The 18,557-nt window shown below is 32.1% G+C and overlaps 1 protein-coding gene across 1 annotated transcript in view; it reads left to right on the top strand.

The window, feature by feature from the left end:
• The window catches only part of LOC111035736 (tensin-3-like), a 148,476-nt gene that overhangs the window by 86,126 nt on the left and 43,793 nt on the right, over positions 1-18,557 (top strand). The window contains exon 3 of the mRNA XM_022317479.1: positions 10,069-10,140. Coding sequence (XP_022173171.1) covers positions 10,069-10,140 — 72 coding nt within the window. The remainder of the gene's footprint in view (positions 1-10,068; positions 10,141-18,557) is intronic.

Genomic DNA, 18,557 nt, shown 5'->3' with positions numbered 1-18,557 from the left:
ACGAATACGTAGTCGGACGGTGGAGAGTTTGGACATAATGGCAGTAGCCATGTACTTTGACGTCTGTCCATTTTTGTGATAAACGCTGTCCGCCGTCGCGTTGTTGTCGTCGTTCCGCGAAAGGTTTTTACTCTTTTGTTCGGGAGACGAGCAACTGCGTGCGCGAAGTTGGAGAAGAAGGACTGGTGGGTGAAGGGTCAGCAGCAGAGGACTATGGGAGGACTACAGAACAAAGGGACTCGTGTTTTATCCCCCTTTTCTTATATTTATTCCGATATCTAAAAAGCTTCGACTCGCCAATCTCCTGAGTTTTCCGATACTGAGAAAACCACTCTATACGGTCTAATGGTCTGCTGGGACCGATATCGGCCAATAATAAACATACACAGCCCACGCAGATATATAATATAATATACATATATAGGTACGCATTATGGACAGGAGAAAAGAGAAGGGAAGAATCCTTATTTTCTGTTTGCGGTTTATTATTTTTATACTGTTGCGCTATGGTTATTCTTATTCACTTCTATACAGTTGCCCTCGACGATGGTGAACAAACCCTAAGCATTCAGCACGCCGTTTTTATCCCTTCATATTTTGTTTTCTAACTTTTCGTAAAAAAACCGACTCTCCGGACGAACGGAGGGATACAGTACTATTGTATTAATTAAAACGTTTGTTGAATTTTGTGTCCACATTAATAATAGATGGCAACACAATGAACTCACGGTAGTCGTACACCCTCTAGCCTAAACACACCGGAGGAGAAGACCAAGGCAAAATCCTGCGTATACAGGTTTTTCGCGAAAACGTAAAAAGTCTCAGTCCGGTATTTATCACGTGTACCTACTTATATATTACGTGCACACACAGCTACATACGTACACTCGACTTTCGAATCGTCCAAAGCAGATATTTACATGTTTTATGAGGATATCGCACGGTTTATGTGAGACAAATATTCATATTTTTATCATCGTCGTGGTGGTGGTGAAAGGAGTTGATCGTATGCATTTAAGACGGAACAGATAAACGAGCCATACGTTACGCATACAAAACGTACCCTACATCATAAAAGCGACGGCTTGTACATACAAGCGTGTTAATATATTACCGTATTATGAAAAAATCACAAAGTACCTATATAATATTATAAGTGCGCGTCCGTGTACATATATATTTTATGTGCGTGAAAAAACAGAATCGCGTAATAATGGCAATCACGAAAACAAATCGACAAACACATTCAGTAGATAAGTATATATACATAATATAATACCCGTTATTAAAATCGTCTCGTCGGTATGAAAAATGTATTACAATATGTACATACTATATTTATCGTTTAGGCTTCAAAAAAAATAGCTTATGCGAAGCTCAAACACATAATATATTGATAGATGCTTACAAGAATATTATTATTATAATTATTATTTATATAACGATATGCTTACAACCGCATTTAGTGTTAGCTAGGCAGTGTGTGGATAAAAGTTTTAAATGAATAGTGATTGATGTAATCGGGGGATGTCTCCATGTATATATTTAAGTTTTGATTCTCCATTATTCCGACTATTTTTTTCTAAAATAACGCATCCCCCTTTGGAAATTTTTTTCTTTTTATGAAAACTATGATACAGCTATACAATTTTGCAAATAAAATATGATTTTATAAAAGACCATAGAACCAATTAAACTTAATTATTTATACTGGAATAAAAAATAGAGGTTAAACATACATTTTTTAACGAGCGAATTTATCAACCACAAAAATAAAAACGCTTTATGGTTCAAACACGTCGTGTTAAGTGATATTATTATATGACACAACGTACATGTAATATAACCACTACAATGTTATAACCGATCGCGCCCAGTAAAATGAAATTTTTCGAATTTTTCTCGCCCGAATGTGTTGTTCGTTACGACAGGCCAAATGGTTTGGTTTAGAGTCGTTACCGTACGTGTCGATGTCGTAAATTCTGGCGATCAGGACTTAAACGCCGACTCGGCGGCGACGAAAACGAGCGCACGGTGGGGTCGCGCGAGCCGTCACGGCCATAATTCACCGCGGGCGGCGGCTGCAGACGGCTTATAGCCGCACGCGTTTGCCAACAAACACCCACCCGAAATTTAGGGTACATGTGCTCCTCTATATATATTTTAAACAAAATACGTTTAATAAAATGGCCACGTATATAAATGCTCGTACACACACGCACACACCGCACAGCCTTTGGTATGTATGCACGTCCGATTAACATTGTTTGTATCCAAATATAACCTTCTCGGAACCTCTTACTCTTTTTTCTCCTCTTCTTCCTCTCCCTCGTCGCCCCCAGCCGACCCGTGTGTGTGATTTACCGCCGTTACTGTTATCGGCCGCCTTCAACAAGTCCTTATATTTTTTTCTCTATAGGTATACGTGTGTAGGTGGGTACTGTTTCAACACCACATTCTTCATTGCCATACACATTATGCTATATTGTCGTGAACAATGGCGATTTGCTGTTCTTTCCGTTTTTGCTTAATTTTTTTCGAATGGGTAAGATTTAATGGGTTACTCCCCTCCCCAATCGACGTATTGTGATGAAAGACAGGAGTTGTAATTAATACTCAAGTATAATATATCAGTGTACGAATACTGTATCAGTATGAAAACTTACCACGATATCGTTGTTGCAACGATAACCATCCCCTCCGACATCTATTACTCGAAATTTGTATAGAACAACTTTTGTGTTTTTGTTTATTTTTATAATAGGTACAATAGGAACATGGTATTTTTCGGAACTATACTATTATTCATACTTTTCGTTAAAATGACAACCTTAGTATGTTTCACAATATTTTTTGGAAAACGCCAATGCCCTAATATCTGTATTATTGATCCAATAGTTTATGAGCTACGAGCATTAAAAGTTTAATGGAACGGCGAGTATTAACTATAGTGCGGTAAAATTCCTCTGCTATCCTCATTAAACTATTTAAGCATTGAATCCCTACGAATATATAATAGAAAGCTATTGTTTTAAGTACTCTACTGATTCATGAATGGTATTGATATTCTCATACAAATATTCTTAATCAAAATACAAAATTAAAAAATTTTACAAGTATAAGTAAACCTGCAATATTACAATAGTAAGTAGGTATATAAATAATAAATGCAAGATCATTTAAACATATTATCTTATACAAGGGTAAAAATGGTAGATCAGGATAAATTATTTGAAAATCATATGGGAGTTATATTTAGCTAAGCCACTATACCATTACACCAAGCAATTAAAATTTGGTAACGAAAATATAATTTAACATATAATTCATTTATGATATTTTTGATAGTAAAGTTTGATAGTTTTTAGTGTCCTAAAAGTTGATGATGGATACAAAAAAAAATGTATAGCAAAATACAAATGATTTGTAAAATCAATTTATTCATCGCTTAGCTCAGAATCTAAAACCGAGGGTGGTTACTTGTAATTAAAACAAAATTTAGTCTAAAAAAATCACTAATATGATATAAACAAAATAAACATTTACTACTTTGATATTTTTTGAATAAATGTATTAAGCTAACGAAATATGTTAAACTTATTCAATGTTAGGTTAGGCTCAAATATTTTTTGCAATGAAATCTGAATAAGAAATCATAGAATTTTTGAAAACAGAATTATCACACAAACCCTTAGATAAATATAATATTCTGAATGGAAACTGCAGTTTATTTTAACCCTTATATTATTATGTATCTAATACGTAATAATATTAACATGGTCTTTGGGTCTATTTCAGCTCCCGTGTTTATGTAAATATAATGTACAAACAATTATTTGTAATAGTCTCTTAGACAGCTCTATGTACAATAAAGTACGTATACATAATGTGTATATAAACAATTTACATAATATATAAATGTATAAAATTACTGTGCTTTATTCAAATTCGGGAAGTAAATATTAAATGTTTATAAAACATCGTTATTCTCACGACTCCTACAAGATATAAAACTGTAGCACATTTTTTCATTGAAGTTAAATTGTATTCTTTTTTAAAAACAATACAAATTATTTTAGTAACGCTCAACATTCTGCATTAAATGGGTTTATTACATACTAAGATTACCTATAGTTAATTAAATTTATTCAAATTATAAAACAAACTGAAAATAAGTTTATTGAATAAAATTACATTATAAACATATTTTATATTATTATGATCGGCAATAATCATCATAAATTCTTTTTTTAAACTTATTTTATTGGATTAATAATTTACTATTGTTACTATAGATTATGTTTGAAGTATCATTTTGAATAACAATTCTAATCTTTAAGATGATTAAACTAATTAATCATGCTTAAATATATTTCTTTACTGAACAAAAGTCAATAGCAAGTATATTACCTACCTATAACAAATCTAAAAGTTGATACTATTTCTAATATCGTGTCTTGTTTATTGATTTAGTATTAATTTGTTATCAACTAACAAATAATATCATTTTAAGTATATTAACGTGGTTAGTATTAATTTTATGATTCTAGAGTCTATTTTTTTATGGTCTAAAATTAAACAACATTCTATACTTCTGTACCTTATCCGTTACGTATGAGAAAAAAATACGAGCTCAGTCATAAAGCGAAATGATAATTGATAATTGATTTTAATTTTCAAATAATTTACGAATTTTTGTATGATTTGGATTTGGTGGTGTAGGTGATGCATGTGTGAGTTAGTCATTCAAATTAACACTGAAACAATAAAACGGATATAGGTACTAATTAGTAATTTTAAATAGTGGCTCCAAAGAAGAAAACTCCACCACTGTTATTGGCTCGACTCAAACAGTTGGACTTATACTAACATATGTAATAAAATTGATAGACTAGACATTTGGATTCACTACACCAGTTAATGGTGTAAATCAAAATATATAATTAGACTAAATTAGATTAATTTGATTAATAATTTAGTATTTTAAATTTTAATAGATTACCTCTGATTATAAAATACATACATACTTCAATTTAGTGAATAATAATTAATAATAATGAATGGCTTTCGTCTTACTGAATCATTTGATTAATGTACTCAAAATACGCTCTTGTTCCGAAGAAGTCCAATAAACGAAAACCTCTGTATGATTGTATTATAACAATTATTAGTTCTTAGTTCGGATATAGATGAATTCAATATAATTCCTTATCCCTACATTTACAGCTGTAAATTAATTTTATACTCTTGGTAATATAATATAGACTATAGTACGCCATCATTCATCAGTATAATATATAATACGTATAATTACTAAACATCATATCCAGTTTTGTGACGAATAGTTGATGGTGATCAAGAACTTAAAATATCACTTATACACCTTGATTATAAAACATTAAAACCCTTTGATCTCTAGAATATCGATCAAAGGATCTATATGATCTTAAGTGTGATTAAAGTCACTGAATGCCACAGAGCAAATATATTTGATAACAATCAGACCTATCTCGACCTTCGTATCAGCTATAAAAATACTGTCGCGATCACACCTTCGTTCTTAGTTTAGTCAAAGTTACGCAGTCAACCCTATGAACGTTACAATTATATACAATTGTATACATGTGACGAGTATTCAATGTTGTTTAGATCTCACAACTGAAACGACCAACAGAATCTCATCAAGGAAAGTCAATAAATTATAATATTCAAAATACTAATACAATATAGGTACAATAAACATCAATTAACAGTGCGCCAACACGTCATGTCTATAATGGGTCATCTGCCATATTGACAAAATTTCTATTATGCCATTATGTACCTATCTATATGAATATAAAGTGTAACTTTGAAACCTTTTTGCTGATGACGCAACGTCATTCTCTAAAAAATTGAAAATTGTTGATTTCCAGACATATGTTCTGTTCATTTCCCTTTTGAGTTTAAAGTTGAATAGTAGTTTGGCTCACTATATCACAGCGTACCCAGTGCCCACAGTTTTCCATACTTCATCACCAGTGTTTGTGTGCATAATATAATATAATACAAAAATGAATTAAATTATTTTGTAACTCGATCGTTAAAATAAACACCCATGATAGGGCAATGATGAGGTGATTGTACGGACGTACCGTTTTATGGAAAAACCGATGTCATTGCGAGATCGCTCCCGATAACGAAAGGTACAAACTTTCGAGATAATAATGTTCGCATGGCAAAACGAAATGGGCACAGAACGTTTTAAAATTCGCCATGTCTTATACAAGTTTTTACTATTATCGACACTCGTTTAATAATCATAATAATATGCTCTATGGTAGTGATGGCACGGTACTATATTATATTATTTCGTCGTGGCAACGTCAGAAACCTGTAAGATTATATTAATGTGGTCTGCTGTCGCAGTGTACACAAGATAATAGAAACGAATATAAAATAAAGCGTGTTTATAGGGCACATGAGAAATGGTGATAAACAGAACGGGTGTGGCCGCAGGTGGAGTACGATTCTTCTATCTTTGAATTATAATTCACATGTAAATACGAGCACTGTTATTATTTGAAAATAACAAATTTAGTGTAGTGGTTGGAGGGGATTTGTGGCTAATCAAGAGTCAAGACCACCCTCCGCGGTTGTTGTTTTTTTTCTCTTCGAAAACAATCCTTCTGGTATCCTGGTAGAGTACTTTATTTTAATTTCCTGACTCTATATCAGTTAAAATGTAATATACTCACGTTGAGATCAATAGTATATTCGCACACCATTTAAATGTTCGTTGGTGTGTCCTAAGCAAAATAATATAGTTTGTGTTGATATCGAATGCCAGAAAAGAGGGTATTGGACATGCTACGGTTGAAATGCCACTACGAGCCCGTTGTGACGTGGTTCCTTTTTTTCATAGTGGCTGAATTCAAAGAAATTATTGACTTTCGTACACACAAGGAAATCATTAACATAACAGATGAACAAAATATAACATTACCACTTAAAATTTTAATTGGAACGTCATTTGCCTGGGTGGTGCCTATAGGATGTGGTTTAATCCGGACTTGCAGAACATCGCAAAGGTTGTTTACGCAATACGAATATTATTATTAAGACTACAGCTATGGAGTGGAACACGCGTGTCTAATGACCCGCTCGGCGTTTCTTTTCGGTTAATTTGCATAGGCCTCGGGCCAAATTCAGAAAGGGTTGTCGTTTTGCGGAGGCGGACGCGTACGTGCGGTTTATAATAGAGGATCGCCACCAAGACGACTGCAGTATAAACAGCTACAATAGTGCGTGATCATACAGGGTGGTCATATTCGCCCCCAAATTCGTCCACTAAAGTCTAAATGAGATTATTTTAGAATTTGTTACTTTTATCTGTCGTCCTACAGCGGCATTAACAGTGTCTTATTAAATATCTATATGCCGTTTTTAAACTTAAGATATTTATTTTTAAATGCTAATGTGCATTACATAAATATCAGATTTCTCTGAATCAATAATTAAGTTACGTTATAATTTTAAAATTTTAAAAAAACTATTCCGCAGAAAAGCATTGTAAATGATGTATATTCGGAATATTTAGTGTTTTGGGCACAGAACAACCACGATTGGAGGCAATTCGGAGCGGAAAAAATTGACTAAAAGAGAGTAACGCTTCGAATTCTTCTTGTTCTTTCCAGATCATAGGTGATAATTATTATGTTATCATTGTGAAAAAATTAAAAAATCGATGCGACTAATATCGGTCAATAATATAATTTTAAAACAGTGGTTTTGGCTGAATGATTAAGAAATAATCCCACAACAACCAAAATAAAAACCAAATTTAATACTTCGGTGAATAATCGACTGAACAATAACAAAATTTTTACCCTGTATATAATATTATAATAAATAAAGCTAATATATTCATTAAGCTCGGTTCCCATGAACGCCGCGCACGGATTAAAATGTTTAAGCTACCAGGCTCGATAACGCATGCACAGCCGAATTGCCAAAATAATAATAAAATGTACACCCAAAACATTGTAATTCGTACTCCGACCTATGTATAATAAATATTGCAAGTTAGCCGTCTTCGAAGAACCGCCGAACAACCATTCTGTATGCATCTTAAATAGTATGCAAAATTTGAATTGGAAATACGAATAATATTATGGCCTTGGTATTAAAATATAAATAAATAATATTAAATTATTATAACCCTTTAACGGTTAAACCCTTTTTTGCCTGAAATTGACGTTTTTGTGCTGACAGGATAATCTAGGATTTGCGCTTTACCCACAAAAATACAATTTATTAAATTGTTTCATACATTTTTGTCACCACTCGAGGCACTTTAATTTAAAGTTGAATAATATATTTTTTCGTGCAATCATTTTTGCCTTATTTTACACTTTGAGCGAAACAATTGATTTTACAATAATATGTATTTTTTTTCTTTTTACTTACGCGTTAAGTACTCCAAATAATGCCTCTGTATCTTTTCAGATGGACAAGTTAATCTAGCTGATAGTTTTATGCAAAATTCACTGTAAATTTCAAAAGCAAAAGAAAAAAAAATAGAAAAACGGGAATTTTAAATTAAAACGAATTTTGAACAAAATAGATTTTATTTTTTGGAATAATTTTTTTGAGATATTCCCATAAGTATTTCATATTGTATCCAAAAATCGAAAATGAATAAAAAAAATTTTAATGGATATTCTAATTCAAATTTGGACAACATTAGATATTTAAACGGAAATAACGATTTCAGTGTTTTTTTTTTTTTTTTGTGATTTAAAAATATTATTTGAAAGTACTGAAAGTACCTAAATGACATTTTTAAGTATACCAAATGAAATTTTTTCGTAAAAAATAATTCAACCAACTATTTTACTAATAGCAAAATAAGTCACTTGAATAGCATTTTTATCATAAAATATACATACCTACATTGGTTGACAGACAGTTCTTCGTTCAAAATCGTTTTTCGTATACAATGATTGTATGTCATTAAATTCAAATTTAACACATCCATTACAGTGACCCACATGACGCCTATAATGTACAGCAAAGCGCTATCCACTTGTGTACATTTTTGAAATTGTATTTAAAATGTTGTTTATGATTTAAATAATTAAGCAGGAACCTCCTTATTGACTAACTAAATTTTTAACAATATTCATGTGTATGTATAATTAAATTAATTGCAATTATATCTTAAAATGTATTGATGGTTTAAACAATACTAATTAAGAGTTTTTTTGATAAAACTGATGTCACAACCAAAGTTTAGCCCAATGCGTCCCCATAAAGTAGAAGTGAAAATTAAACCTATTTAAGAGTAGAGCCAGAGTCAAGATAAACATTAAAGTATTTTGATAAACCCAATTCCTGTATGTCCTAATTTCTATTTCATCTTATTTGGGAGTGATTTGGATCACCATATTAAGTATGAAATATAAATCATATGACTATAAATGTACACTTAGCACCAGCTAGGTCTCTGTGAATAGATAATTTTAAATGAATATTAATAACAGAATCGATTCGTTCAAAGAAAAGAGGAATATTGACTTTCCTCGGCCGTTATTGCAATAATATAAAATATTTAATAAAACCGTAAACAGTAAAAATACCACTGTAACAATAGGTACCTAATTAAAAAGTGGTGTCACGTATTTTAAACTTCATTTTTGTTACTTACTAAACATAAACTGTTTCACCCAAAAAAAATGTCAATCAAGCAATCGTACCCTTATATTTCAGTTTTTTACACAGACGTGAGTTTTGATGAATATGTCGAGTAAATATTATAATGTTATAAGTTACCTTTATGCTACTATAATATACTAAAAAAAACCCTGAGAAAGGATGATTTCCTTCAGTTTTTTTTTCATCAATTATTATAAAATGTGTGTTGATCGTTAAAGTATTGCATTTAAACATCATAAATGTTGAAGTGAAATTTCACCACTAATCATATCGATACGTTTTTAATTGTTACCCCCATCAACTGTCATCTGTTAAAATAAATTTAAATTATATTATAATTATATCGTATAATACAATAAAATATTTTTTCAGGTGCAGATAGAAAAAGAAGTCTCCCTTTTAATTACTGTGACCGGTATCAAAGTATGCAGTCCAGATGGCAAGGTAATTAAAATATTATAGTTTATAGTAACTGTTGTGGTCCCTTCCCTCCAAATATACATTGAATAGTTAGTCACCGAAACATGAACATTTATGCTATGCACTTCAATATAGAAAATATGATAAGCATGAAACCATATTTTTCATGTTGCTCTAAATTGATGCTGTTCGAATAAGAGTTAACAAAAGTGATGTTTAAAAGTAAATACAAACTACACTTTATTGCAATATTTTTCTGTTCTCGAAATAAAAAAACCCAGTCAAAAAACATTAGTTGTCGTCAATAAAAAAAATATTACTACAAGTAATGTCATCAAATATTTATTTTATTACAGAAATAAAATAATGTTGGAACGACAGGCTTAACCTCATAGGTACAAAAAAATTATCTACATAATACACTTGTATGTGAATCATTACAAGACATTAAAAGGGTCGTGATTCATAAAACGATACATGGTATGGGTAAACCAAAAAATAAAAATTCGAACGGGTGAGTTTTGGCGTTTTTTTTTTAGGGGGGGGGGGCTCGCCTCAATTTGTTCATATCGGCGAAGGATATTGAAGTGTTGTGAAATGCGACACTAAATGGCAACAACAATAGTACAAATATCCCAAAAAAGTTGGGTAAAGTTGTGCTTGCTGATAATTTCTACCAACATTTATTTTTGTATTTCGTTTATTATGTTTCATTGACCTCCTCTCTCTTATTTAAAATTAGAAGATAATCTTTAAATTATTACTACGTTAATATGAAATCTTCAACGCATAATATTTTTTTCACTTAAATACCTACATCTAAAGTCGTGACATTCAAAGTAATTTAAAAACAAATTTAATTATATCATTTTTTATTCTATAAATACTCTATGGTCTATATTACTATATAATATTTCAATGACTAAATCTATATTTTGAACTGACAGTTAATTGGTATTATATATTATAGTATGCCTTTGTTAAGTTCCCTCCAAAAATATTGACTTGTGATAAGCTGTTTATATACATTTTTAATCCCGAATTGAAGTTGATTCGATTTGTATCGAATTAAATAATTAAGGTGCTTTCGCGTAATGTGAATTAAAAAGGTGTTTATATGTACCTAACTCCCGAATTACCTTAACGCCCATTACGATGGAGTTAAAGTAGTTTTAAATACATGGGTATTCGTGTTTTCTTGCTGAAAGTAATAATTATTTTATTTATTGGTAAAGATCCAAGTATCCTTACATCTAGCACTGTTTTAAGCTATCATAATATTTACAAAATGTTAAGTATGTAGTGACGTCTAGTTATATATCTTTCTGTCTACTGGTATAATATATCAATCGATGAAAACGATAACTACATGAATCTTTTTTAATTGGACCATTACGCCTTTCTATTCACAAAAAAAAAATAATAATGATGATAAAAACCACTATGAAAGGTAGAAAATCTAAAACTCAAACAAACAAATAACCGAATATTTCGAACCAAAAATAAAAAAATGTGAAGCGATGGTCAAACGCTATATCAAGTAGGCGGCAAGTTAACTTACTTGAAGAAAAACATTAATCTAGCACTCGGAATCCCGGAGAAACAAGATTGGAAACGGTTCGATGTTAAAATATAACACCCCCGACGCACCAGCACAATTTTTAACGTCCCAACGTGACTATTCATCGGTGGTCGTATATATAAATAAAATCTCGAGGAATATACGGACAATAATATTCTGTTTGAAAACCGCAATTTGTTCGATTCCGTCGTAGCCGCAATAAATTTAATCCCAAGCACACTCGATGTATGTGTACAGTACACATATTATATTGCGTGGTATGACTACGGGTATTCACTATAAATACATACATATATATATATATATAATATACTGTGACTTGAATGAGACAGACGGAGAGGGGAATATACGGTGGGTGGAATAAATAGGGTTGTGAAAGAGGAGGCGGTGGAGGTGGTTGGACGTTTAACTATATAATCCGTGCCAAAAACCCTCTTCACCCACTGCAGCTATTACGCCGCTTTTTCCTTACTATTTTGGCCGAGGGTCGGACATTTCTCCAAACAGGCTCGCCCCACCACGCGCCGCCACCGATTCTATGGGGTGGGCACAAAACTTTGGCGTCTCTTGACGCCGCTAATTTGATTTTCACGCTCAGACCGTTAAGGAAACTGCCAAAGTGTTACAACACTACTCACGCAGTGATATCTCCACGATATCATCCTATACGTAATGTATTACCACCATCGCCGTGAACACGCAAAGTTTTTGATGTTTTGGGAGGGGGGAGGGTTGGGGTTGCGGTTGTTCATAAGAAAAAATGCATTTCAACGGTCATTAAAGTTTGAATCCACCACTTTGGGAAATAAAATAAATCTATCCCAAAACAGATAAGAAACAACCGGCCAGGGGATAATCGATCAAACATATGCGGTCACCGCCGCCACTGCCGCACCGCTGTCGGAAGTGGCGGTGGTGGTATATTATTATATATTATTTGTAATGGTCTCTCGGGAACGTCGTCGTCGTCATCGTCATTGTCGTAGTCACTGTCGGCCAATGACCGTCGAAACGCAACGAGTTGTAGATGAGTAAGACGATCGACAAAACAATATTTCTTTCGTAAAAAATCGGTCGTCCATTTGCCTCGAGGCGCTTTATGTTTATATTTTATTGATTACTTTTCGAATCATAGTCAAACTATAAAACCAATTTTTCTGTTATTATTAATTTATATACATACGACGCAGTTGTGTGTATTTTTTAGTGATAAAACAGACTGCATGGCGCCTGCAGCCTTTCGTTTTGGCGTTTTATAATCATTATTACTATCACACAATGCACAATCACCGCATATACTTATATATATATACATGTGAAAATAGTAAATACCTAATCGAAAGAAAAACACATCAATACACGCTAATTTGATTTCCCACAATATTGTTTTATGCTATACCGTGTATAATGTATGCCATTTAACCACAAACATTCATAATTACAACGAAGAACGAACTATTGAATGCACATGCCGTAATCGCCGAACACCCTACATTCAGACTTCAATGAGCATGTACACAGGCTACGCATATTGGTATAGTATATAATAATTATACTAATATAAAAACATATTACGAACAATTAATGTCCATTTATTTGATTTTCGTTTAAATATGGTATTGCATTTTCATAAAATAACGAATACATTTTAATTGTTATCCGACAACAATATAACTATTTATCGTTATTCAATTACATTTTTCATATAATTCCCCTGTAGACGTTTTGATGGTAAAATAATCAAAGCCTAAAAATGATGAACACTGCATCACGTTATACATATGAGTTTAAAAATAGTCTTCAGGTTCAAAATTTATATTTTTATATCTCTACAACAAAAAATCCGTTGCACATTGTAGATTATTATTTGAAATTTATATATACTGATATACATGCATAATAAATAATATGAATAAAATATATATATCTATATATAACTGACCATTAATATCCACAAAAATACAATTTATAGAATCCAATTATTGTCCTTAATAGCACAACTCTTGTGGAAAACAATTTCATTTAATTCACAGATGTGCCAGATTGTTTCCATCGTGGAATTTTTCATTCGTATTTTCATAATTTTCTGATTTATATCATTTAAAACAATCGTTGACGATTTATCTTACTTGGACTTAACAGAAGATTGCATACTTAAAATTAATTCAATTTATTATATCTCGTGGTTTTAGTACAATTTTATAACCAATGATAAAATACCCGTCGGTTTATAATCTTATGCCATTTGCAACTTAATTGTAACACAAAAAAGTAAAATTAAAGAACTCGTTAAAATAAAAAACACTTAAGTTGCATTGTTTATTGGTATTGTATTGAATTTAAGTTTTTCAATATAAGAACTACTAATTGACATATTTTAAAACTGTTCTCAAACGAGCTTAATTTAATGAATAGTTTTAATTTAAAATAAACTATGTAAATGTTCAAAAAGCAAGAAGTTCAATATTTCTTTTCATATTTGTTGCATAGAGTGCACAAAATGCATAGAATATTAAGAATTCTTTGTTATTCTGCTTTAGTCATCAATCAATAGATTACTTTGTAACTTTATAGATTTAGCTTTACTCTCTCAATGATCAGATTTCTAGGACAAATAGCATTGTCGAGCTTTGATAATATTTTTTGTACTCGATATAGTACTTAGTTTTTTTCTCCATACTTTCTTGATCAATTTTATCAGCACTGCGCGTCTTATTAGGCGGCCAATCCTTACATTTTTTGTCTTTTTAAAGTGTCAAAATTATATTCCTCAAAATTTACTATGAATGTTACAAAGGCCCGACTTAATTTTAGATAATTCTGTTCACATTTAAAACTTCTATTACTCCAATTCTGCTTCATATATTTTCCCTACAGTACAATTTGGTCGTTGTTTCAAAGTATGTTTTTAGGATATCTTTCCTCCGTCTATTTAACAAACTGTTTAAATCTTTGATTCCCACTTCCCGCGAGGCCTTGATATCGATCTTAATTTTTGTTCACTTGTTCTTGTGTTTACTGTAGTCATAAGTATGCATATTTTATAGACAGGCGTATTAATATAGATTTAAATATTTAAAGTGTGCATGTCGTAGTTTATAGGTAATGGTCAATAGTAAATAGTAACCTGTAAACTAGTGTGATTTGTACTTTTTATATAGTAGAGAAGATAATTTTATAAATATTATCATGGTATTAATGAAATAATTTGTCCACTCAATACTTTAATAATAATGTCACGATCTACATGTCTTGGTGGGGAATTTCGCATAAAATGTAATACTTTTAATTAGCATACCCAAAGTTAGTTATACAATTAATTCTTTTAACATTAATGAATCAACATACACAATATGAAAGAATAACCTAACCTATAGACAACGGTACATTTTATGAGCTACAGCGTATTATAAAGTCGTACTTAAATCATTGTGTTTACACACTTAAATTCTTCTTAATTTTCAAATGTATGTTATAATGTTAAAATTCTTTATTGTGAGTTCCCTATTTAGTATTTATTGTTCTCTAAGCCATCATAAAATTAAGTATTTAAAGTGTAAGGTGTGTAACTTAGTTTAAACGAGTCAAAGATCAATATTTTACAGAAAGTACAACTTTAATTTCGGTTTCCATTGTTAGGATAAAAATCGACGACACCGACAGTTTATAAGCAGAACAGAAGTCAATTAAAATATATAGACATCCAAGACGCCGAAGATGTAGGCCTGAAAGTTTTTAATATAGTAAGAGCGACAAAAAGTAAAAAATAAAAATAAAACTTTCGGCGAACCGTATAAATATCAATAATCGGCTGGGAGCAGTTATAGTGACGCCTTGACAATAAATAAAACTTTTCCTTGATAATGCGAACAGAAAATCATTATTTAATTGTCTAAGATTTAATTTTATAAAATTATTTTACGACTTATGTCAGAACAAATAAACAGATGCTGTGTATTAAATATGAAATAACCCGCTTTAAAAGTTTGAAGAAGTAATTTTTGTCCCTCGTTTCTCTTAACGTATTGAAAAACTGTAGATAAGCATTACGCGTTGGCGAAATGAAGTAACTTAAAGCAGCTATAATTTTTACAATGCCATTGCATGCTCAACTACTCGAGAATAATTTTTTCGAACTCTATGATTTTATATCGCTTTCAAATTTGATATCACAACACACATGAAATACAGTTACACCAACCCAGATTGATTATTATATCAGCAATTAATTTATTACTCATATTAAAGACTAAAATATACATTTAAAAACTGTGCCAAACTGTATTTTATTTCAAATTAACTATGTTTATAAACAAGTATAGCATTTATATTTTAGTCTTCAATGTCTAACAATTAGATTGTAACATCATAATAATAATAAAAATATTATATTAAATAATTACACGTATTTTATCATACCCGTTGTAATATCAATTACATAAATGCCGCGAATGCCGTAAACTCATTGTACAATAAATTGTAGTTTTAATATCAGCGTGGTTCGACAATAGCCAAGTATAAGTCAAAAAATATCCAATATAGTCTCATTTGTCGAACTCTGGTTGCTATACAAGGCATAGATTTATGGGGTTCACTTGCGGAAGTAATTATTATTTTCCTATTGTTGCGGTCTGCGCTCCCCAGAGGATCTCTTGTTTGGCATTTCGATTAAGTCCGAAACTTAAGCCTTGGAACCCAGCCGGTAGGTCCAGTTAATGAAATCCCTAGCAAACAATGGTCATGAATAGAATATGAAAAAATTAAATGAAACAAAAAAAATTCGATTGAAAGCAAAAAGAAAAATAACCAAACAAAAGACGAACCATTTCCTAAAAAAAAAATGAAAAATGAAAAATGAAAACCCCTTTAAAGTTATACACTGACAACACTGTTATAGAATAGGCAGAAAAAATCAATAGCACGCGTATTGATACTATATAGTATATATATTGCATAAATAGTAATTCGGATTTACAAGTCATCTAGATCTGAATAACATACATAATTACATCCTAAAAAATTCTCCAATGACGTCCATCGTGCAGGTCATTGAACACCGACAGTGTAGTAACCAACAATAGTGTATACTGATATGGAATTTCTTATCGTTTAATATTGCACAACTACTGAACCACAACCTAGGTTATAAATCATAATATTTAAGTGTATATGAATGTAGGTGCGTAGGGAACTACTAAGAAATACTGCAGTCTCCACCTCACCGGATAACGTCAGAAATCTGACACCCACACGACCCTCACTTATTTCCTCCAACCGATCGTTTGTTTTTCGGTGCATTGGACAAACCAGGAAAACATAGAATAATTGTATGGCTGTCACAACGAAGTGACATGATTATTAAAACCTAAGGTTGTAATTAGTGATGCGATCCAACATAATTTCAAATATTTACTTACATATTATAAATGTATTTTATCAGGTGACATACATATTATTTTCATTAAAAAATCCATTAATGTGGATAAATATCACTTAGACCGAATACACCTCTATAATTTATTAAGAAAGCATACTTTTATTTTATATATACCTAATGGAGGATACTATTATCCGATGCTGTATCATCATCGTTATTTTTAATGATATAAATATCCACTATAGGCATATACATTTTTCAAGACTTATAAGTTATATTTTTAAAACTATTTTTTTGTATTTTCCAACTTTATCTAACTTGATGAGTTAACCACATTGTATATATTCGACTCATTATAAAATATAAACAGTATGTACATAACGTATTATACATTTGTATAGAAACAGTAAACACGTGGTTATTATAGACTATAATACTGTGTATTTAAAAAAAAAAAAATGTACCTACCAGAAAACTGGGTAGGAGAAATCGTTTGAAAGGGGCTGCGACGAGGTGAGGTGTGAGGTGAGTATTCGTTTTTCCGTAGAGGTCCACGAGATGATAATATATATACAATATACCGTATATATATATTATACAGGGACGATGATGAAATACTTTTTTTGCCAAGTTGATTAATGAGCGTGTTTAAGATGTATAATGTAAAGGTGGGGGATTCAACATTGAACATGCATCAAAATTCGAACGCTGTCGGTAACAACGGGGGGGGGGGGGGAGTGGGAGATTATAGAGGCAAGTGGAAGTCGGAACTAACATGAAAAGCAGAGGTAAAGGGCAAGGCTAAAAACAAGATGGCGGTGACGCTAAAGTCTATACCTGGGTACATACCTATAGCTTTTTTCACCACATCCCGCCTCATCCGATCCGTCACTGGTGTTCGCCTTTCTGTGTGTGCCACAGTAGAAACCCGCGTGGGGACTAGCTATCGTTAATTAATCAACCCGTCAAAGGCCTGTATATACGGATACGACTATCAATCAAACGGCTTTTGACGCTTCCCGCCTGCGCGACGCTTTGCTGCATCAGTTCTTGGCGGCCACGGACCCTCGCCCTCCCTCCCCCCTCCCCTCCACTGGTCTGCCCTTGAGCGTACCGACACATCCCTTAGTCACCTGCGCAGCCACCCTCGCACACGTGTGGTCTCATCGACACGCACACACACGCACACACACACACACACACACACACACACACACACACTCGAGATGAACTGTTCGTCGAGATAAGCGTCACCCTCCCCATTACTGTATAATGTTTATAATATGTATAGTGCGTGATAGACGTCAAATTGAATATTAGACTTGTTGTGGCAGTAGCACCATATAGTATATATAGACATGCATTAGCGTTTTAACCGTCAACGCTTTCATCTAACGCATGCAAATCATTTGGGCGGTATACCCTTTTCAGACAAAAAGAACCTTTCATCTACTGATCAGTAAAATTGCTTTGTTCGCAATG

The sequence above is a fragment of the Myzus persicae genome, unplaced genomic scaffold, assembly GCF_001856785.1.
Source record: "Myzus persicae strain clone G006 unplaced genomic scaffold, MPER_G0061.0, whole genome shotgun sequence".
In the NCBI taxonomy this organism is placed as follows: Eukaryota; Metazoa; Arthropoda; class Insecta; order Hemiptera; family Aphididae; genus Myzus; species Myzus persicae.
Note: the sequence above shows the minus strand (reverse complement) of the source record. Positions and strands in the feature narration are given on the sequence as shown.